Source organism: Plodia interpunctella, chromosome 24 (assembly GCF_027563975.2).
Source record: "Plodia interpunctella isolate USDA-ARS_2022_Savannah chromosome 24, ilPloInte3.2, whole genome shotgun sequence".
NCBI classification, from domain to species: domain Eukaryota; kingdom Metazoa; phylum Arthropoda; class Insecta; order Lepidoptera; family Pyralidae; genus Plodia; species Plodia interpunctella.
In genome coordinates this window covers 6677352-6701333 of record NC_071317.1, presented here as the reverse complement: position 1 = coordinate 6701333, position 23982 = coordinate 6677352, and the positions used below count along the sequence as shown (strand labels likewise).

The window sequence follows — 23982 nt, the reverse complement described above, 5'->3', positions numbered from 1 at the left end:
GCAGCCCTAGGAGCCCTAGAGTTATCTCAGTAAATACAACCCCCAAATAACAATAACGAGGGGTTAAAGTTTGTATGAAAATCATGTCTGTACCGCTGGACTGATTTAGATGAAATTTGGGGTGCACCTGCTTTAAAACATATATCAACTCAAAAAAGACTAATAAATAAATAAAAATAAAAGTTTCTTAAGTGAAAGAGGGGATCAGGATTGCTGTCGGATTGTCAACAAAGGACCCAAAGTAGGCCTCGCCTGTATTGAGATACAGGCGAGGCCTGACTCTGTCCGTCCGACAGACCTACAGGAACAGGTATATTTAAGTAAGTACCTACCTTACAACTAAGCGAACTAAAAAATTATTTCACTTATTTCAGGTTAAGGTAGGATAAGACTAGAAGGGGGAGAAAGTTTGTATGAAAATCGTGTTTAAACGATTTCTAACGATGACTTAATTGGCTATTACACAATAAAAATGGTCCTAGATAATACTGTCGAAGTAACTACATTACTCTGACAAAGTTGTGGGTAAACTGGTTTTACGTAATTTAATGGGATGAAAATATCAGGAATTTAGCGGACTCGAAACCACGACCGCTCGTGTCTTGAATTTTTACATATTACTATTTTAATTTAGTTTAAACATAGCACGTGTGACGTGCGTTATTCTCCAAACAACACATTTAGATAATTTAAATTAATGTAATGTGTAATGCCAAAAATAAATTTTAATTTATCGACTACGGCACAACACTACCGTAACACAGTACTTATAAGTTTGGTCTCCTATACAAGAACTAACTAATTGTACAAACAGTTCTGTTGCGAATAACCTATATTCGGTTTCAGGTAATCTAGTGATTCTGATTCTTATGCGAATATTGTTCGAGTCGATGATGTGATTTCCATGTCTAGTCTATCTATACTCAGATTTTTTACCTCCTTGTACAATACAACTCTTGTCTTCTCTAAGACACTTCGTTTGAGGAAGCCTTTCTTTGCTATCCAACACAGCATTACCATTCTCATATATAAATAGAAATACGTAATAATATATGTAGGATAGCCGGGAACATGGCAAATAAATTTAGAGGTTCATTGGGCATATTTGAAATTGTCAACTATTCCCGCGTTTCAGAAGTGAAATATACACGTAGATTTACTTGAATTTTCTAATAACGAGTGTTATGCAATGAATAAGCGTGATGATAAACAATTATTCATTATAATAGAGATAAATTAAATAATAAAACGTACTTACATTTCAACAGCGTTTATTCTCTCTAACCATCGAGGACTGATCGCTCACAAAAATAGCGGCAAAAATCTCACCGGTCTTAACAACTACTTTTTAAAATATATTTACACAATGCGATCAGTGCGTATTAATCATACAATTAATATATTATTTATTTATTTATTTACGTATTAATACAATATTTATTTATTGTTTCTAACATATATATGAACTAATTTAGAACACATTCTCTACAAAAAAGCTACCGTCCTTTCACATTTAAATATAATCAAAATTAAAAAAAAAAGCCTATTGACCATCTTGTCGCAAATTGTGGAAAATGCTTATCCTCTAATCTGCTGGTTTCCAAACGGCTAAATACACATTTTACAAACACAGCTAAGAACATTCTCCAATAAATTCTTTTTTCAAATAAAAAGATTAGATCAAAATCGATTCAGCCGTTTGCCTGCTACCATGCCACGGACAGACGTACAGATACACAAACACGTTAAAATTACCTCCACCAATCCACAATTACCAGTTTAAAAATGATCAATTTATCAGTCCGACCTTGCTAATATCTCTGTTTGGTCTAATGGTTGGCTGATAGACAAATATCACAGGCCTTAAATTCGCCTTTTGTTCTCTATTGATTTTTAATGCAATAAAGTTTCAAACAGATAAAAAAGCAACCCTATTTGCAAATCAGTAAGGTAGTCATGTATCACAAATAAATCGGCATTTGTATTCTCGTCTCGACTCGCTCCAGCGAAAAGTAAAAGACAAAAACTGAATGCCCTTATTAAATTATCCCTTTTGGGATTTGGATGTGTACCAAAATGGATTTGTGTTTATTGACTAGTGAACATTGCTTTGTGCGACTCGTGGTTTTATTTTACGAGTTTGAAATCGTTGAAATTGTCGCCATGACTTTAAATAAGTACCTATTATGTACTTAGTGTGGGTTGTACCGTCAACTTTGTCGTTAACTTTAACGTGGGCCGAAAAACGCAAAGTACGCCCTTTTGTCAAAAGGTCAGCGGCGCGTAGGAATTTACAGAAACATCGTCAAGTTTGACTGTGACAAGGTTGACAAAATGACTGTCTCGTTGTTTTCTACAATTTTTGACAACACGTGTGTTGTCGTACGTCGAAACTCCATACAACTTGTGCGTTGCCTGTCGACGGATGCCAAATACACGGAACACGACTAAGCAATGTGTCATGGCCCTAAGATACAAATAGATAAGGATACTAAGGATATATTGACGAGCTCGGTGGCGCAGTGGTAAAGTTCCTGCCACTGAGCCGAGAGGTCCCGGTTCGATCTCCGATTGGGTCATGATGGAAAATGATCTTTTTCTGATTGGTCTTGGATGTTTATCTATATATGTATATGTTATAAAATATAGTATCGTTGAGTTAGTATCCTCGAACTTACTTTGGGGCTAGCTCAATTTGTGTGATTTGTGATATATTTATTTATTTATTTATATAAGGCGATAAAAGTGTATGTATTAAAAAGTACAGTATTCCTGTGATAATATGTAGTAAGTTCTATAAGTTCCGTAATGAACAGTGTAAGACAAAGTTTCTCTCGGCATCTGTCTTTAGCTTTCTTTTAAAACACGCAACGGATATTGTACAGTTTTTTTATTAGACAATTTATCCCCGAAGGTCTATGGACCTCGTACGAAGCCGGGTCGGGTCGCTAGTCGTATTACCTATACATATAGAGTCGGATTGATAAATTTAATATCATGTAGCATAATTAGGATAAAATCTATGACAGGAAAAATTAGAATGGAAAATACTCCACCGACAAGAATCTAATTCTTAAATTTATTGATGATCATTATGAACTAGGATTCCAAACTTGAACAGTTCACAGTCATCTTCCACTGGACTACCACTGAACGTAATAGACATTTTCATACAAAATAAAGTAGACGCAATATGTATCTGACTGTTCATTATGACCAACGAGATTCACTATTATCGGTTCGTATAAAACCAATCGAGTGTGAAATAGAAGTCGCAGGAGAGTCGCTTTTTATACTCTGTGCGCTTTTTAACACACACATATAATAAAAAGCGGCCAAGTGCGAGTCGAACTCGCCCATGATGGGTTCCGTAGCAGCAAGTAATATAGTAAGATCAATAAGTAACAAAGTTCTTGTTGATCGATGTTTTAAGAAATAAATTGAAAGAAAGGTAAAGTGAATGAAAGGTTAATTGCGGAAAAACTACTCGTTCAAACCAATTTTCGATGGAAGTTTACATAGTAATGTAAGTAGATTATCATATTTTTGAAGTGAAAACTTCTTTAACGGCGTTGTGCACTTCGTGTGATGGGTAAAAAATGTTAAACTCGCCTCAGGACACGTGACCCTGATCGAAAATTCATAAGACGTCAAAAAAATGCACAACGTTAATATTCAAGTTCTCACTTCTGCCCACACTCCCAGAGTACAACCCGTTTTTTTGTTTTTTAGTTTTATCATTCTCTTATTTTAGAAGACATTTTACCACTTTGGAAGTGTCTCTCGGGCAAAATATGCAGTTTAGAAAAAATATATATTAAAAACCTCAATATCATTTTTGATGACCTATCCATAGATACCACACACGTATGGGTTTGATAAAATTTTTTTTTGTTTCAGTTCTAAATATGGGGACCCCCATAATGTATTGTTTTTTTACGGAACCCTAAAAATAAGTTGCATCTGTCTGTATGAACGCGATTAACTTAAAAACTACCGAACGGAACGATTTTCACCAATAGATAATGTGATTCCACACGGTTTTAAATGTTATAATTTATAATGATTTTGCCCGAGCAAAGACCCGAGAATGGGTGGGGTTCGGCTTCAACGGCCAGCCCAACTACGTCGACAGCGCCGCCTTCCCGCTGCTGTGAGGTTCCGCCCCGACACCCCTGACATTAAGGTCCTCCGCGAAAAGGAGAAGGGCGACTGGCGCAAGTTGACCCTGGAGGAAAAGAAAGCGCTGTACCGCGCCTCCTTCTGCCAGACGTTCGCGGAGGTCCAGGCGCCGACGGGCGAGTGGAAGGCCGTGGTGGGCTGGGGACTGGCGCTCGCCTCCGTCTCCGTCTGGATCTACCTCGGCATGAAGATCTTCGTGTACGGTGCCCTGCCGGAGTCGCTGAGCGACGAGAACCAGAAGGCGCAGCTGAAGCGGATGCTGGACCTCAAGGTCAACCCAGTAGACGGTCTCGCCTCCAAGTGGGACTACGAGAACAACCGCTGGAAGTAAATTGTTTTGCGTTGGTATGGTGCTGTGCTACGGCTTTGGTCGATAGAGTAGACAATTGTATCAATAAGCAAATATCTGTAAGATAATAAATAAATAAAGCCGGGACGGCCCGCTAGATGTATTTATAGTAGCCAGTAGTTTGTAGCTTATGAGAAATATCTATTTAATATAAAAATTGACGTGAAAAAGTGCCTAATTTCGAAGTGAAGGTCTAATTTCTGAATAAATGATAAATTGAATATTTTTTATGTCATAGGTGGCAAGTGACCGAGGGCTGGTATATATCACGGTCAGAGAATCACCGTGGCATTGCTGCCAGCCTTCTGTGCGTATAATCTTTAAACAACGAAATGCTGGGACTGGGATTATTGTAAAAACTGCGCCCCGGAGTTTCGCTCCCGTGGGAATTTCGTGATAAAAAGTATCCTATAGGTTATATTCTAACCGTGTACCAAATTTCTTGACAATCGATCGACTAGATTTTCCATAAAAGAATAACAAATTTATATTTATATATTTATTGAAACTGACAGGCAAATATCACATCATCTTCTCCCAACGAACAATAAGACATCATATCTAATTTAGAAATAGAATATAAACAAAAACAAAGCTACTTAGAGGAGCTTGGTTATAAATCTACAGTTACCATGCAAGAAGTTTCAATACTTATTATACGCTTAAATCTTAATAAAATGTTTTCAATACTATGTATTTTATAAAGTGTATTAAAATACTACTTAACTAATACTAAAATTACAATAACAATGTTATAATGAACTCGCACATGCGCTGTCAGCATGTTGTGAATAAAAGACATGCTAGACCAATAATGATTTTATTCTGTTACCCGCACATAACAATATGAAACTGACAGGCAAATATCACATCACAGTTTTAACTTTATTATATTTAAGTAGTTGACAATTTATTGTCAACTCTCTGTAATATTTGTGAAATGAAAATTAAATCTTTTTACATAAAAGTATTTATTTTTAGCGCTATAGCGCTCCAGGTATTTATTTTTCTTCTATTCATAAACCTTTTTCTTCAGAACTTCACCCACGTCACCATGAAGCATAACCCTTCATATTTATTTTCCACGTCGATTTTGTTTCCATTACAATGCTTTTGATTAACATGATCTAACACTGCGGATCGGCTCCAAACGAAGTTACCCTTCAACGGTTTAATACAGACGGACATTGCTTTTTGTCATGCGTTGAATACAAAATCACATATAATGACAATTATTTTTTTTTTAAATTTAACTTGCTATAATGTGCGTTAACGCTAAAAAAAATCACAAGCCAAAACCATTTATATCAACACAGACACAAAAAGATCTTGGTTTTCGCGCCACATAATATGATATATTCTGATATTTCAGTGGCTGAAAGCTTTGTATATAATATGATAAATCCTATTTTGAAGACAGCTAGCGTGTGGTCCAAAAAGGAATAAAATCCATATATTATCATATGTGAATTTAACATAAAAACGGGGATTTTTGGCGTGATGATAGTAAAAAATCTGGAGATTAACATGAGCTACTGCGTCTATGCGAACAAAGACGAAGTGCCCGGCTCCATTGCTCCATTGCGTCTACGTAGCGCGTTGCCGCTTGTATTCCGTTGTTTTTAACCGCCGACGCAAAAAGAGTGGTGTCTATCTGGCTGTGTACGTAGCTCATCATTGGGTGAACCGATTTTTTTAATTTGATAGTAAATTTTTTATGCGGTGGTTCTTAGATATGTTTGATCAAAATCGTTTCAGCCGTACAAAAGTTGTAGCGAAATGAATATTGAAAGTCGGGGGGTTTTTTAATTTGTCTAACAAATAAACTTGTAGGTTTCTATATCGACGTGCGCCGAATTTTCATACAATTATTGCTTTGTCTCCGTCGACAGACGTCAAAACAACGGGGTATGACGGGGCAATTGGTCACCGCGACCATAGGCGGAGACCATGAGGTTAAAATCATAAGATCTTTCTCAGTCAGTCAATCACAACTCCCGTGGCGTAGTAACCACGCCCGTCCGCTATCTGGGGGGTCGGAGTTCGATTACCAGCGCGGGCAAATATTTGTACCTGTGATCCATATTTGTGTCCATCGGACCCACGATACAAGCTTAGCGCTCATTGAGTGTTGTGAAGAAATTAATTTAATAATATCTTACACAAATTTTATATTTCTTTAAATGCGTGGAACAATCTTGCGAATATATAATGTTGAAAATGCAATAAAGTTGTGCAAAATTGTCATTTTGCAATTCCAATTGGACCACAGCCGTCGAGACATTTTTATCAATTTACGTGAACAATGTCACCTTTCTGTGTTCGCTTTAACGAAATATAAGTCATAGAAACTGAGTGATGCTCAGCATAGAAATCTGAATAAAACATTAAAAATGTGAACATGAATACGTGTGAGCTCTGACGCTATAATAACAGACAGAACACCGTCAACTTTCCGGTTAACATTAACCTGAAAAACACAAAGTACGCGATTTTGTCTAAATGTCAGCGGCGCGTAGGTTAAAGTCAACGTCAAAGTTAACTCACTAAAGTGGTGTTGTCACTGAAGTGGCGACGACGACGGCGGTGTAAAATCGTGTTATTTTAGAGCGGGTTTGCAGGGGGCTTACCATCATCTCTTAACGCGATCCACTTTACGACCTAAACTGAACTGCAACTACAACTGTTTAGGTCGTAAAGTGGATCGCGTTAAGAGATGATGGTAGCCCCGAGCCCCCTGTTACTTGACGTTAATAATTTAGCTAAATTTCCATACTATAGTATGGAAATTTTGCGATTAAATTAAATTAAATTAAATTTTCATACTATAGTATGGAAATTATGTTTAATCCGATTTCCGTGTTGTTTCTTGGGCTGAGACAAGCCATTTATAATCGTCTGCGGCATCTCCTGAGAATGGGAGAGATACTGTGGTGCCAAGTCGCGAAATGGTATACTTTAGATTTCAAATTTGTTTTATATGACTGCTTGTATCTGGGGTTTGGGGCGGCGTTGGGATCTAGTGGTTAAACCATCTACTTGTGAAAGGTCCCAAGATCGAATCTTACTTGGGCCACATAACTTTGTATACTAATCTGATTCTTTTGTAATTCTCATAAACCATTACTTGCTTTCGGTGAAGACAAAACTTCTTGAGGAAACATGCACTTTGCTTCATAATTTATCGCAAAATTTTCTTTCATCCATCTTTTTACAAATTTCTGCTTTATGACCAAAGATTTCTGGCATCCTTTGGGGACAGATACTTACTTATACTACCTTTAGCCTGATTAAATGAGTTTCTTTCCGCATTTCCGCATTTAGCAGTGGTCGTTTCGAAATTTGACGTGAAAACGTGCCTGTGTAATCCTGTGTAATGTAGTCTAATTTCTAAATATATGATATTAATTTGAGCCTATATTTATGTTTTCTCTCTCATTTAATCGTAAAATTTAGTAAATCAAGTTTATTAACCAGGGGGTTTACCATCCTCTCTTAACGCGATCCACTTTGCGACCTAAACTGAACTGCATCGCAAATTCGTACCATCGACTTAATTTTTAGTATGAATGCGATTCATTTTAGGTGCCTAAATTGAACTGAGTTGCATTGGAATAATTCTGTAAAAGTTGATGGTAGGCCTGCAGTTCCGATGTTATCTTTTTGCCATTAGAATATAGCGGCAAATAATTTCGATAATTTCCCTATAAATGTTAGATTGAATTTGAAGTTGATTGAATCCGGTGAAGGAAAACATCGTCAGGAAACCTGCACCGGTTGATAACTTGTGTGTGAAATGGAGAAGGCAATGGCAAACCACTCCATTAATAATGCCAAGAAAATTGTTGTGTGTGTTTCATTCTACGTAATAACCACGACCCTCAGCCATGAGGAATACAACTATGAAGAAGTTAGATTGATGTTCTGAATAATTATACATTTACAGACAGACAGAAACGGAAATTAATCTTGCTATCAAATATTAAATAAGTTGTCATACGAACTCGCAAAGTTTTAGTGAGTAATTAAAAATGAATCATTCTAAAATGATGCCATTAGAATATATATGGCGGCGACGAAGTTGCATAATTTTCCCACAAATTTTAGATTATTCATGGCCTCCACTTCTGTGTTCCCACGACAGGAGGTTGCTTAGATGTGAAATTAGGAAGGACGCGTCATTTTAATTTATTTATTTATATAATATTCAACGATTTTTATCGAGTACTTTCTGAGATCTAAGTGTCCCTTGGGTAGGGTGCTAGAAGGACAACCATCAACTTTTACAAATCAGTGCAATTTAGGAACCTATAATGAATCGAATTCAAACTAAAAATTAAGTCGATGCTACGAATTTGCGATGCAGTTCAGTTTAGGTCGTAAAGTGGATCGCGTTAAGAGATGATGGTAAACCCCCAGGAAGGAGGTGTTTGCCCAGCAGTGGGATCTTCATGGGTTATAGATAAATAAGGTCCAGATTGAAAAGTATCATTGTATCTATTTGTTGCGACTACGCAGTATCTATCACTTATTTAGTCTATGGCTTCAAGACTCAATGAACGATGTCTCCAAAACCCACTGTTTTCATTAACCGAAGGTAATTAAAAATGTAATGTTATGATAAATGAGTTGGAAAAAAGTACATTTATTTTTGTTAGAGAAAGATTTTTAAAGTGATATTTATGGTGTCTAAATATTGCTCTTTCTTTATACGGTACTAGCGATCTGACCTGGCTTCGCGCGGAGCTATTTATATGCGAAGAAACCTTCGGAAAGAAATTGTCTAAACAACAGTGAAAATTGCATCAAAATCTGTTGCGTGGTTTAAAATAAAAAACAATGCTTAGAAACAGACAGAGGTGGAAAAAGGTCGATCGACTTTGTTTTATACTATTTAGTGATAAGATGTGGACAAAAAAGTAATCAATACAATACATTCTATTATATACAGTTTACCATCAAGTGAGATTCTGGGGTTTACCATCATCTCTTAACGCGATCCACTTTACGACCTAAACTGAACTGCTGAAATGAATCGCTGAATTAGTGTTAAAAATTAACTTGATGGTAAGAATTTGCTGGTAATCACCAGGCCTACCATCAACTTTTACAGAACGATTCCAATGCAACTCAGTTCAATTTAGGCACCTAAAATGAATCGCATTCATACTAAAAATCAAGTCGATGGTACGAAATTGCGATGCAGTTCAGTTTAGGTCGTAAAGTGGATCGCGTTAAGAGATGATGGTAGACCCCCAGTTATGGTCCTGAACTGGATCACATTAAGAGATAATAGTAAGCCCCCAAGTCCATCCAAGTAAACTTGATATACAGAGTCAACAAACAGTATTTCATGAGTATATATTTCCTACATCGAAAGTTCAAGAAAGGAAAAGATTAGCTAATAATCGAGTTACATTGTAAGCGATGTGCGACAATCAGCGTCTCCACGGTAATAGTCTATTGTGTAAACATTTTACGGCCAATAAATCTGCCAAGCCGGGAATCGAATGCGGGACCGCGTATTGTTTTTAGAGATACGAGATAATTAACTATTGCTACGGGTCGTTGGTGTGGGATTGCAAAGGCTTAGCGTAAACTAGTGGGTTTGGTGACTGCGGTCGATTTGCCGCAAAATTGGTATACGAGCGGTGGTGTTCCAGCGGTTAAGACGAAGTCTTTTAATTGAAAGGTCCCAGGTTCGAATCTTATTCGTGTCGCATGAGTTTGTATATACCAATGTTAGATATAACAGTTGCGACAAGAAAGAACCAACTCATAAACCAAGTCTATTTTAAAGATTTTGCCCGCGGCTTCGCCCGCGTTCATTTAGTCTAACTCACTTCAAACTATATGTATGCGACATTTCGAGATGATTGATAATAAACAAACTTCCTTTGGCATAAGGTTCCGAGGTTCTGGGGGCTTACCATCATCTCTTAATGCAATTCAGTTCAGGACCTAAACTGATCTGCATCGCTAATTCGTACCACCAAGATGATATAACGATCCATTTATAGGTAGTGACCAACCAAAAAAATACGCCAATTCGATTTCATTCACTCATTTTGCATACAATTCCGTACCATGATGTGCATTGAGAACGTAAACTGGACCGCTTAGCTGTCAAAATTGGCGATACAAAAAAAAACTATTTCAGATAGGTTTTCACGAAAGAAGTCCCACAGACGTGGCGCTACTGTCACTGAAAACAACGATGTTGTCTATCTGTTATTGAAAGTTCCTAATTTTGCCACGGAACTCTTTCGTGGTACGGTTTTTATGTTCCGAACTTTGTGTTTAGATGTATGACCGACAAATTTTTAGTCTGCATAATATTGCATTTATTTTAATTTAAATATTTTATTTGATTGTATTTTGTATTTACTATAGTCATGTAACAGCAAGATAATAATATACATTTTAATTTTAAGTAACAAAAAAGTGCGTCTTGTTTGCCCAAAATGGTAAAAATTTGATATCGGAACGCAACTCTTGAAACGAGATAGAATATATCGAAATCGTATAGCCTTATCTCTTTCTTACATTTGGCTACTGTCACTGGGGTTTACGATTCAGATACAATTTTTATTTTTTTAATTGATTTCATTCACTCCTTACGATTCAAATGCGACTTTGTTAAGATTAGTACCAAATAACGCGATTCATTTTAGGTTCCTAAACTGAACTGCCCTTCTATTGAATCGTTTTGAAATAGTTGATGGTAGGCCCCCTGCTCAAGAAGGTTTTAAATTTCGATATTGTAATCGTTACACATCCCTTTATGACAATATCAGTTGGCGCCAAAATAACGCATCTGTGCCTCTTCTGAATATTTTTCAGATATCTTTGTTGCCAATCGAAAAATGCAAAAGTAAAATTGAAAGACACCGGCTACAAAGGAAGCCTGAGGGTTATTGAGGTCAGCTGTACTTAATGACTAGTTAATGATGGCGTAAATTAAAACAGGAAACAGATAAATGTGCATATACGCGAATACATAACATATTTTACACATTATCCCGCGTTCGGGCCTGTGACGCCACGACGCCTGGTGAGCATAAAAACCTCAACCAACCGTAAAAATGTATTGATTTGACTGTGATTTTATAACCGGCCGCCTGGTTACATAACTTCCCACTTAGTCGGATTTAATGTCTAGTAAGGATATCTATAAGGGTTGTACTTATATCAAAAGATTATATTTTATGTATATTCTATAAACGTTCCTCTTTGACGACCTCGGTGGCGCAGCGGTGAAGTGCTTGCCTCTGAACCGAGAGGTCCCGGGTTCGATCCCCGGTCGGGTTATGATGGAAAATGATCTTTATCTGATTGACCCGGGTCTTGGATGTTTGTCTAAATATGTATTTGTTGTAAAGTGTCGTTGAGTTGATATCCCATAACACAAGTCTCGAACTTACTTTGTGGCTAGATCAATCTGCGTGATTTGTCCTAATATAAATATTATATTTATCATATCGTCTTATTTTTATTACTTAATCTTTTTAAATATCTTCTTAAACAATTTCCGAAGTTTGTGTTATCCTTACTTTATATGATTGTGAAGCAGATTCGGCGCTAGAAGGAAAAACATTTGAAGGAAATAGGTTAATTGCATGTGTAGCAATCACTGTATGTTTGCTGTCTCAAGAAATATAAGAATATCATATTTAGGATTTTTGTTTTGCTTATGTGTAACTTATGTACCATCTGTATATTGTGTTTGTATCTTTATTGTACACATTACTTGAACAAGTGAAATACTAAACAAAAAACCATCATATACCATCTGTTTGAAAGTAAAATTGTCAAATTACTTGATGTCGTCAAGGATGTGCATGTTCTGTCAACTAAGAATGCTAAAGACCGTGCGAAGTACAAAGAAAAAAAAAACGGCTTGCACTCCGGGAAAGCCGGCAGTCAGCCAGCAGATAGACGTGACTGGCTGTCACGAACAGACACGTGCGGGGCGGGGCACGGGCCCTTGCCGTGGTAGGTAGGGTTTTGCCCAGATGTGTGGGCAACGGACCTGGATTTTATGGTCGTGAGGACCACCACCTTGGTAGTAGTATTTGAGAGTTAGTAATGGATGATGATAATCCGCGACTATCTCAATAATCTCTTGGTATTTTGAGCTGTAACTTGAGATAAGATTTCTATTGTCCTGTTCATTGGAAGATGTGCGCATTATTTTAGAGAAATACCCTCATCCTGACAGTTAGCTAAACAGAAAGTAAGAAGCTCACTGAGTCGGCCATGTTATTATTGTCTGTGGTTTAACCTGCGGGCTTATTGCCTGTTGTTTTAGGGTTACGTAACCCTCCTTACCTCCTCCTCATTCCGTCATATATTATATTTTTGTGTAAGCTATAAATAAAGCCAAAAAAAAATGAAGGCCGTATTTCCCTTCGTCCCGCCAAAATTACAGCAAGCTCCCGAAAAATAATTGACGCCAATCGCTGTGGCCAGTTAATGGCCAGAAGCGGTTTATGGGGTTGGTCGCGGCTTGATTTACAAGCGTAAGCGATTATTTCCTTCCCTTATTTTTATTGCTAATTTTTGAGACGCCTGAGAGCATCTAATGTCTTCTGTATGCAATTGTTACATTTATATGTTTTCCTGGCGCTAAGAAAATGCTCAAATACAAATTTACTCAGTGTCCTTTCATTCGCTGTATAAGTTTTAGTGGAGAAGGTATGACATTACGACTATCAGAGGCAATTGACAATCGTAAACTAAATAGCCAATTTCCACACGATGTTTCCTTAACCAGATACAAGTGTACGCTATGACAATTACAGTATATAAGTCACATTGGTATACAAACTCACGTGGGATAAGTTATCAAACCCTGGAATCTTTCGATCACAGACGGGTATCGGTTAAAAATATTTTACTACAAGTGGCCCATCCCGGCTACCTTCCTCAGGAATCACACTATCGATTGCTGAAAACCGCATGAAAATCCGTGCAGTCGTTTTTGAGTTTATCCCGAACAGACAGAAAGACAGACGCGGCAGAGGATTTTGTTTTATAATATGTAAGGATACGAATAGAATAATTTATCGAGCGTGCAAAGCGAGCGAACGTAAAGTTGTCTACTACTTCTACTTTAGGCTCGCTTTGCGAAGACTAAAATTTCCGCTTTTCGCTTATAACTTATTTCCAAACAACAAGGGCTATTAGCAAATGCCATAAATAACATTTAATACCGGACTATCCACAAGCGGTTAATGTTTTACAGCGCACTAAACAGACTCATTTCAGTCCTTTTGTATGGTTAGTGAAGCTATCATAAACTTCATATGTTTTTGACGACCTCTGTAGCCAAATGGTTATCACGGCGAACTGCTACACTGGAGGTCCCAGATTCGATCCCCGGTCAGGACAATCTGGAAAATGATATTTTCCAGATTGTCCTGGGTCTTGGATGTTTAATTATATATGAATGTTATAGAATATAGTATCGTTGAGTTGGTACACATGTCTTAAAGTTACTTTGGGGCTAACAAAAGCTGTGCGATTTGTTCATAATTATATTAAATTAAATAATAAATATTATTTAAATGAATCACCGCTAGTGATATACATTTAGAACTAATACATTAGTCACAGACAAATGTGTTCCTACAAAGCCATTCACTTGAAGCCAAACGTAATTTATCATATGTTCAAATATTATTTTCTTTTCGGCTTGTTCATTCGTTGGCTCCTACGAGCTCTAATATAATATTATTCGTACATAATAGAATATGATAAAAGCTTTTTGATGATAATTGGCTGTATCATATGTCATGGTGGAAGCTCAGTTTCTGAGTATGAGTAAATTAATGCCTGCGACTTCGCCCGCTGGGAAAATTAATTGAGACAATTGCACTCATACTGTCGTGCCTCGTGCAAAGACGATAATTATTTGATATACCTACACTGTCAATCAGTCGACATGTTTAGGTTTCATATGTACATCTCTGTACCTATGCAAACCTCTTGTATCTATACATATATATATATACATAGATTGTTCATCATTATATAATTGACTAGCTGCGCCCGGGGCATTTCGGGATAAAAAGTACCCTATGTGTTATTCCAGGTTATATTCTACCCGTGTACCAAATTTCATAACAATTTCAAATCCAATAGATTTTGCGTGATCTTTCACAAACAAACTCACCATACATTCTCACAAACTTGCGCATTTATAATGTTAGTAGAATTTGACTGCTGTACCTAAAAAAAATTTTTTTTTTTTTTTTTTCAAAATGTAATTTCAGCCACAAGCTTTTATTTTTCTTGTATGTCAATGCACCTAAATATAAATTAAAAATGCGATCAAATTTTGTTTTCTTTATTTCACAAAATGCCTGTGAAACAGATAGACACATACATAAGTAAGTAGTCTCTACTCTAAATAGAATCAAAACAAGAACTACAGTTTTCACGTAACTGAAGGCGCAAGCGAAAGTCGTAATACAATTGGTGAGGATCTACAACAAGTGTACACGCTAGGGTTGGCACTGTGATAAAATTTAAAAAATAAATAATAATATTCAATTTTCTTTGTTGACAATCAATTATTGCCCAATTCTTTTGATTTAAATTTCCAAATATTAAAAGGCTAAATAGTTATTATTTAATTTTATTTGCCATACATAAACACTAGTGCCGAATTATTTATTATTAAAATTTCGTAACAACTCAAAGGTGGTAATTAGCAAAAAAACGTTTTTTTATTTTTTTGATAAAAAAATCGAACATAAATTAATCATGCGAAGAGTTTTCACAGCAGCGAGACACATATAGCTACGGAAAAATCCAACTAAATAATATTAATTTACTAAATTAAAAATATATTTTATGTTTCGATGAATAAGATATATATTACAAAATCGAGCATGCCATGGTAATTGAAAATGGTCGAACTGGTGGTGGCGTTTCTGGGCCAGAGGTCACGATACTCTGCCGGGAGAAAATGGCCAGCTATCTAGCTTGAGCATCTTCTCAGAATATATTTTGTTTGGTTAATCAGGTTTTATATTTATTTATATTGGAGATTGTTCTATTTCACTGTCGGAAGAAATATTTTGCATGCAAGAATTAATATTTATTCTCAAACTTTTTTTTTCTACATGTTGACAACCCTGAACCGCTGCAAGTTGGCAAGACAGATATAGCTCGAGTAAGACCGCAGATTCCACGGGCTTAGTACTTACGGTCCCACTTTAGTTTCAAATTGCCAACCCTGTTGTGGGGTGACCAGACTACGAGGAAAATCAGAACAAGTTATTTTTCAAATGTCAAATTTATTGAACTTGTCTGATATTATAGTTTATTGAGTATGAACGTATAAATCGATTTTTAAAACGCTACGGCGTTAGTCCAACGGTTAAAGCACGTGAATCGAACAGATCCACGGGTCGAATCCTACCTTGTATAACGTGAGAGTGTATACTCTGACTCTTGTTTACCACCACTTGTTTGCGATGAATATATAAATATAAATAAATAAATATATTAGGACAAATCACACAGATTGAGCTAGCCCCAAAGTAAGTTCGAGACTTGTGTTGTGGGATATTAACTCAACGATACTATATTTTATAACATATACATATATAGATAAACATCCAAGACCCGGGCCAATCAGAAAAAGATCATTTTCCATCATAACCCGACCGGGGATCGAACCCGGGACCGCTCGGTTCAGTGGCAAGAATCTTACCATTGCGCCACCGAGGTCGTCAAAGGTCGATGAAGGTAAACATCACGGGAATCCTTCTCTTTAGTAATTAATCTCTAATTAATAATGATGACCTTCCTTTGATGAAAAAATGATAGAAACATATACACACAACACACTAAGTAAATTTACATTAGTAATATGCGACACACATGCGATTGAATTCTTCGTAAAATATAGTTATTAGTAATATAATCACTATAAAAAGTCAGTAGGTACCTATTTCTGAAAGCAGTTACTATTTATCAAAGGGTGAGTAGCACCAGCCAATTTTGTCGTTGAATTTAGCCTGCGCGCCGCCGCCGTCGTTGGACAAAATGGCGTCCTTTACATTTTTCTGCTCAAGTTAAAGTTAACGCCAAAGTTAACTGGTGCAACTGACATCAGTAAAAACATATACAAAGTCCTAATTCATCCTATTCATAATATGTTTATTTATTTATTTATTTATTTATTATCCTGCCGCTTGGTCTCCCCAATTGCAATAATTTGTGTAGTTTTGTCTTTTAAAGTTATTTAGGTTTCCGAGCCAAGACGCACAAGTAACTAATTCGGAACAAGGCCCGTCACGTGCAAGGACCTAACTCAGATGTCGCCATGACCGTCCGATTAAATCTGTTTTAAACCCCCGACGCAAAAAGAGGGGTGTTATAAGTATGTCTGTGTATCTGTGTCTGTGTCATCGTAGCTCCCAAACGGATGAACGTTGCGTTTAGTTTTTTTTTTGTGTCATGTTTCATCAGCCATGTTTCATGAAAATCGGTTCAGACGTTCAAAAATTTGTAGCGAAATGAATATTGGTTTCGCAACCAATTGTCCCCTTATAATCGGGTTCCCCGATGAAAGTCGGGGATTTTTTAATTTGTCTAACAAATAAACTTATAATAGCATTTTTCTTTGTTTTCAGATCAATTCGAGAGTTCAGATCTAGAGCCTGGTCCATACACCACTGGACATTGACAGGGGCAGGTATGTTTATTACATTAATTAATATACGCTGATAACACTAAAATGCTAAAGAAAAAAGTTTTAAAAGTGAACATATAATTGTTACGCTTAAATATTCAATTTGTATTTCAATGTACCAGTTTTATTAATTTGATATTATTATTTAACAGTAATATTTGTTAAAATTTATTCTCGAATTTAGTAATTAATAGTAAATTGATATAAAATGTTGTGCACGTCTGTCATTAATGTAAACACTAGGTTAAGTTTTAAAATGTTTTTAAATGTTTATGTTGTTAATGTGGCCTATAATATATATATTTTTTTAAATAAGTAAAGTACTTTTCACAATTTTATTATCATAAATGTTCAATTCAATTCAAATCTGTTCAATTATTGGTACATCTGGGGGCTTACCACCATCTCTTAACGCGATCCACTTTGCGACCTAAACTGAACTGCATCGCAAATTCGTACCATCGACTTAATTTTTAATATGAATGCGATTCATTTTAGGTTCTTAAATTGAACCGAGTTGCATTGGGATCGTTCTGTAAAAGTTTATGGTAGGCCTGCTGTATTTTCGGCTGTGCGTTGTCTGTCAGTCAGTCACTCAATAACGCAAGAGTTTTATATATATATATATACCAATGACTCAGGAACAGTTGTAACGTTTTGTGTCGGATTTATTAGCCGTGAAATAGTTAGGGCTCGTGTGTTACAGAAGGGCTGTGTGTGTAATAACCCATTCACATATTGAAACTCGATAATCAAATGTCACTTTAATTGATCAATTTCATTTATATAATAGTAACGTTTTTAGAACGAAATATAGTTTATATTAGAGGCGACAATATCTACATATCCGTATATAAATAAATGAATCATTCACTGTCTGTCTGTCTAAATCACAGCTAACTGCTAAGCTATATAGCTAATACAGATCGCACTACAGTTAATTAGCTAACGTCACTCAGCGGCGGGCATTCAATCAGATCTATTTTTGTATGCTTGTGTATGTTGTGTCGCTTATAACAACTCATTTAGGTGACTTCATGATATACGACTGACGCCTTTATATAAACAGAAAATTGGTCAGAATTAATGTATCTGTGTTGTGTGTACATTCTTTATTGTTATCGTGTTAATTGAATGCGAGTCTGTCTGTCACACTCGCACGGCACAATCGCTGACCCGATTTTGATGAAATTTGAAAAGTAGTTAATGATAAAGCGTATGGATGAAATGAGCCTTTAAACCGAATGGTCCCATTTTGATACTATTTTGACTTATGTATATAGTAGCTTTCATGGACCTGTACTTCCTCCAGTGAAGGAAAGCAGCTTGAGGAAACCTGCACACTGGTTGTTGCTGGGGTTCGATCGAAAAATAATCAAACCTTAAAAATTAAATTAAAGGTTTGCTTATTATGCGGCTTTGGGACGTCACAGCTGGGAATGATACCGGGAACACGAAGCTATAGAGACATCTATATAGACATACGAGTATATTTTTAAGTATGTATTTTTAAGAAGCGGTGGTGGTGTAATGGTTAAGACGCCCGCCTGTGGATCGAAAGGTCCCAGGTTCGAATCCTACTCGTGCCACAGTTTGTATACCAATCTGACTCATGTATACTTGCTTCCTTGCTTCCTCTTGCTTCCGGTGAAGGAAAACATCGTGACGAAACCTGCACACTGGTTGATTCTTATTGTGTGTGAAATAGAGAAGGCAATAGCAAACCAATCCATTAATAATGCCAAGAAAGTTGTTCTCTGTGTTTCATTCCACGTAATAAAAACGACCCTCAGCCATGAGGAACAGGTACGACTATAAATAAGAAAATTTATACGAAAAACTCGAGATGGTAACAACGTTAAAGCTTTTACCGACCACATTTGTTTTCGTCAATTTGTTTCAAAGTTTTTTCGACTTCATCTGACGAGGAAGGTCAAAAGAAGATGGATGGTAATAAATGATACCTGGAATTACTTTTCAATCTCCCCCGAATCTATTCTTTATATTTTTCGAAACAAACAAATCTAGAGCAACACCATACATTTCAAATTGGGAAATGAATATTGAACAGATGTAAATTCCTTGGATGAAAAATGAATGAATATTAAAAAGCAACGCTCACAAAAAGGCAATTTTGAAAATACATGGTTACAATTATTTAATAGATGTTATTGATTTTTTTAAACGTGTCACACATGCTTTTTAACTTCTTTTTGAAAATAATATATGAGATGAAAAAATTCTGGGAATCGAGCGGGAAATTGAACCCGCACCCCTGTCTATCTGGGATAGTGCTCTTGACCACTGAGCTATCGTGGCCATGCCAGTTCGGCTGAATTAATTCATCTCTTTAAGTCTTATGCCGACGTGCAGTACTTTCATTAGAGATTAGTAGGTACTCTTAACTGAATATTATTGGTTGCATAAAAAGTTATGATTTGTATATTTTTATTTTATTGTACTATTAGCGGCCTGCTCCGGCTTCGCTCGTTTAAAATCCTAATAAATTATAAACCAAAACCTTCCTCAGAAATCACACTATCTATCAATCAAACCCACGTCAAAATCCGTTGTGTAGATTTAAAGATTTAAGAGACAGACAACGAGAAGCGACATTTTATACTACTTTTACAGGGTGACATTTTATACATTGGCAATATTTTGTCTACGTGCTCAGTCCGTGATTCTCAACAACTTTTGGTATGGGAGCAACATTGAAATCGCGAAAAAAAAATCTGTTGTTCTATACAAAACTAAATACCTAATTTGTGGAAAGGATCAGCTGATTTTTTTTTTTTTCGCGATTTCAAGGTTGCTTCCATAAAAAAAGATGTTCAGTACCATAGACTGAGCATGTAGATAAAATGCCAATGTATAAGAAATTTAAATAAATATATATAGAGTGAAGTGATAGTAATGTTTTATACTCCAAATAAATTTTATGCTCTCGGGTCTTGGATGTTTATCTATATATGTATTTGTTATAAAATATAGTATCGTTAATATCCCATAACACAAGTCTCGAACTTACTTTGGGGCTAGCTCAATTTGTTTACCCACTTTACTCACTATGCCATACCTCTAAAATAAAAACAAATTAAATCAATTCACTTGTAATATTGCCAGCCGTCATACGTCAAACATTTTTGGCGCCTAAAAATTGGCCACTTGATAACCAAAGTCTATTTAGCCTCAAATTAACATATCACTTGTCAACGGGAGACAAAGTCTCGAATCTTTTGTAGCAAGTGAAGCGTGCCAGCCGACGCGGGAGCAGCGCCAGGTTGCTCCGGCGCTCGGCGCTTGTAAGCCCGGGGGCAGAATTCATTCTTCCGCCCCTTATCGGAAAAATTGTATTATGCAACTGAACATGGACACAATGATGCCTGACGCATTTTGTGTAATTGATAATTAAAATTTTATTAAAACATATGTACGACATATCAAATTGCTCCGATGTCTAAAGACATCGGCGCAATAAAAAATTAAATCATTCTTATTCAGATGACCAAATATCCAAAATGTTGGTAACAATTTGACGTAATACTATGTGAGTGAACACTACTGCGAGTCACTCGCACAAGCTATACTTGACAGCACCAACCACACTCTTAAACCAGAACGAGAGGAGTTTGCTTTAACTTTGAAAACGCTGCTATATCATAGTACTTTTCAATTATAAGTGTAAGAATATATATATAAGAGTTCTCCATCTTATAAAAACACTAGATGTTGCCCGGGGCTTCGCTTCCGTAGGAATTTTGATATAAAATATAGTCTCAAGCAATCTTGCATAATGTACCTTTCTAATGGTGAAATAATTTTTGAAATCGTTGTGGTACTTTCGGAGATTCCTCCTCAAACATACAAACTCACAAGAGTTTGTATGTTTGAGGAGGAATCTCCGAAACTACCAAACGCGCTACGCTTACCTCTTTATAATAATATTAATTTACGTTTTAACTGGATAATTAAATAATATAATATGATTCCAAATCAAAAGTCAATCCAAATCATTATTAAGTTTATACACAAATAATAGTTGGTATCTAAAAATTGAGGGAATTGGCTATTAAAGGAAATGTTCATAACTAAGTTTTTAAGTTCCTAACTATTATTACTTTCTATACTATTATTTTAATGGGTCAGGGGGCGTCAAATACTGTGTAAGCCCTGTTTGCCACCCCTATAACTAGTGGGCGCAGTGCCAACCCTTATGTAATCTTTGGTAAGTTATATCAATCCTCAGAATTTGGCACGCAACACATGGGATACTGGCGATTTATGGTTATCAGTTTTACTTGATCAAATGCGAGACATATCTACATATCCACATAGCATACTCGTATCACAATCTCTCTGTCAACTGATCGTTTTCCAGATTACTTCCTCAGCCTTTAAGCGTCAAAACCCAAGGTCCGCTTTCCTACAATTTGCAATGCTTTCGCCTCCAATTCGCGCGGTCGTCGACATCCCTATCCTCCTTGACGACATCAAGACAGATAAAAATATTGCTCTTAATATTTTGAGAAGTACATTACCTATATATATATTTTTATTAAGTTACCCTTAAACTGTTGAACTCGTATCAGATAGGGTTATCATACCAGGGGGGCTTACCATATGTTTATATCATATATATATATTTTTTCCCAGTAATATAACAATGTATGTACCTATGTATGTTTAATTTGATTTGATTACCTCTACACAATATGGTCAGAAGGTATACAAAAAAATGTTATGATTGTGATCGAGTGCTGATGATATGAATATTAAATTATTTTTGATAATAACTAGTTTAACAACATAAATATTATTTGTCCAGACTACTGACCAAACAAATCATGTCGTATTTAAGGAGCCGCTTCACCAAAACCCTCAAAAGTAGATTAGATTATAAGTAAACCAATCAATCGCAGTAACCTCAGACACCGTCCATGGGGAAATTTATCAAACAATCTGTTTACTGATATTCGCTAATCCCAGACTCTGATAGGACCCAATATTTACCTTGTAAATTATTATTTGAGCACATTTTAATTGTAAATTTTTCCAGTTGATCACTTAGATAAATTATAATAAGAAATATACTACTTTACCATTTTATCATTACCCGTGAATGACGTTAAAGGCGATTAACGGACACATAAACTTTAACAACTGATAGACAACAATAACATTCCCAAAGTGGATTGACGTGAAGCCGGCGGCCGATTATAAAATCACAGTCAAATTAAGACCGTACCGACACCCGAAGTGAGCAGACGTGTCATTTGTTAATTTCGAGATTGTAATTACGCTGTCACACGATTCTGAACTATAATTAAAAATCATAAAGTGCATTATACCTATCGAGTTCATATAACTAGTGGGCACTGAGCAACCTACGGTGCGAAAAGGACAACCTACAGTTCGGCCTTATCCCGCCTATTACCTGAGAATCATCCGAGCGACGCCCCGTATGCAGCGTGCGTATAAGGTACGTACACAGTGACGAACTGAGCGTTTTAACAATAGTCCGCTTTGGAAATAAGTTTTATGGAAGGCAATAGCAGCTCGCAACCTGACTTATCGAAAATGGGCGATAGAGACTTAGAATCAAAAAATATCTCTTATCGAAAGAGAAAAGTACCAGATGATAGCTTTTCATTCCAATTCATCGAATTTAAAAAAGAAATTTTGGGTATCTTAAAGGATTCTGCCAAATCTCATAATGAAAAAATTGATTCTATTAATATGAATGTTTCTTCGATAAAAGACCAATTAACTGAGATTAAAAACACAACCCAGCACTTGATTGCGGAAAACGCCAATTTCAAAGTTCAAATCTCTAGTTTGACAAATAGCATTGATGCCACAAATGAAAAGGTAAAATCCCTAGAAAATGATTTTCAACAGATCAAATCAAGTACACCGACAGCACCGCTGGCACAAAAAGCTATTCAAACCATGTGCAACGATCTAATTGCTGAACTCCAAGAGCGTGAAGAGCGGAAAAAGAATATAATAATAGTCGGTATTCCTGAACCTCACTGTGAAGATATGTCCGAAAAAAGAAAAGCTGATAGAGAGAAAGTACACGAAATTACATCTTCCATATATGCAGAGTGTCCAAAGTCAGACAAAATTATACGACTAGGCAAATATGATCCTAATAAAATGCGCCCATTGAAAGTTTGCTTTGCATCCCCTGATGTAACACTATCGATATTAAAGAACAAAGTAAACAATAAAGATGAAACAGTGAAAATTTACTCAGATAAGACTCCTTACGAACAAGAATGTATGAAAAATCTCAGATACGAGTTACAAGAGCGTGAAAAAAATGGAGAGAAAAATCTTATCATAAAATATATAAAAGGTATACCTAAAATCATAAAATCCCAGCCAAAAAACTAATTACAAGAGAAAATACATTAAGCTTCACCAAAAAAGGTGAAAATTCAATAACCTATGAAGTCGTCGACAACTATTCTAAAATAACGACTAAAGATAAGTCATTAAAATTTTTATACGCAAACGCATGCAGTCTTGTTAAGGAAGGAAAATTGGATGAGATTAGATGTATTATAGATTCATTTAAATCAACTATGCATGTATTAGTGGTAGCAGAAACATGGATAAAAACTGAACAGGATGCACAAAAGCTAAAAATACCAAACTATACACATTATTATAATTATAGAGCAAAAAATATGGGAGATGGTGGAGGTGGAGGAATTTCTATATATGTGCACAA

At 36.1% G+C, this 23982-nt stretch overlaps 2 protein-coding genes across 4 annotated transcripts in view; both read left to right on the top strand.

Annotated features, from left to right (window-relative positions):
* The window catches only part of Oamb (Octopamine receptor in mushroom bodies), a 102317-nt gene that overhangs the window by 22104 nt on the left and 56231 nt on the right, over nt 1-23982 (top strand). For all 3 annotated transcript variants that reach the window (XM_053763940.1, XM_053763942.1, XM_053763943.1), the window contains one exon: nt 17182-17243. The gene's annotated coding sequence lies outside the window, so the exon portion shown is untranslated. The remainder of the gene's footprint in view (nt 1-17181; nt 17244-23982) is intronic.
* On the top strand, nt 3362-4573 carry LOC128680306 (cytochrome c oxidase subunit 4 isoform 1, mitochondrial-like). The gene is given in 3 exon segments (XM_053763351.1): nt 3362-3380; nt 4078-4146; nt 4149-4573. Coding segments are annotated over 3 exon segments (453 nt in total). The 3' UTR covers nt 4514-4573.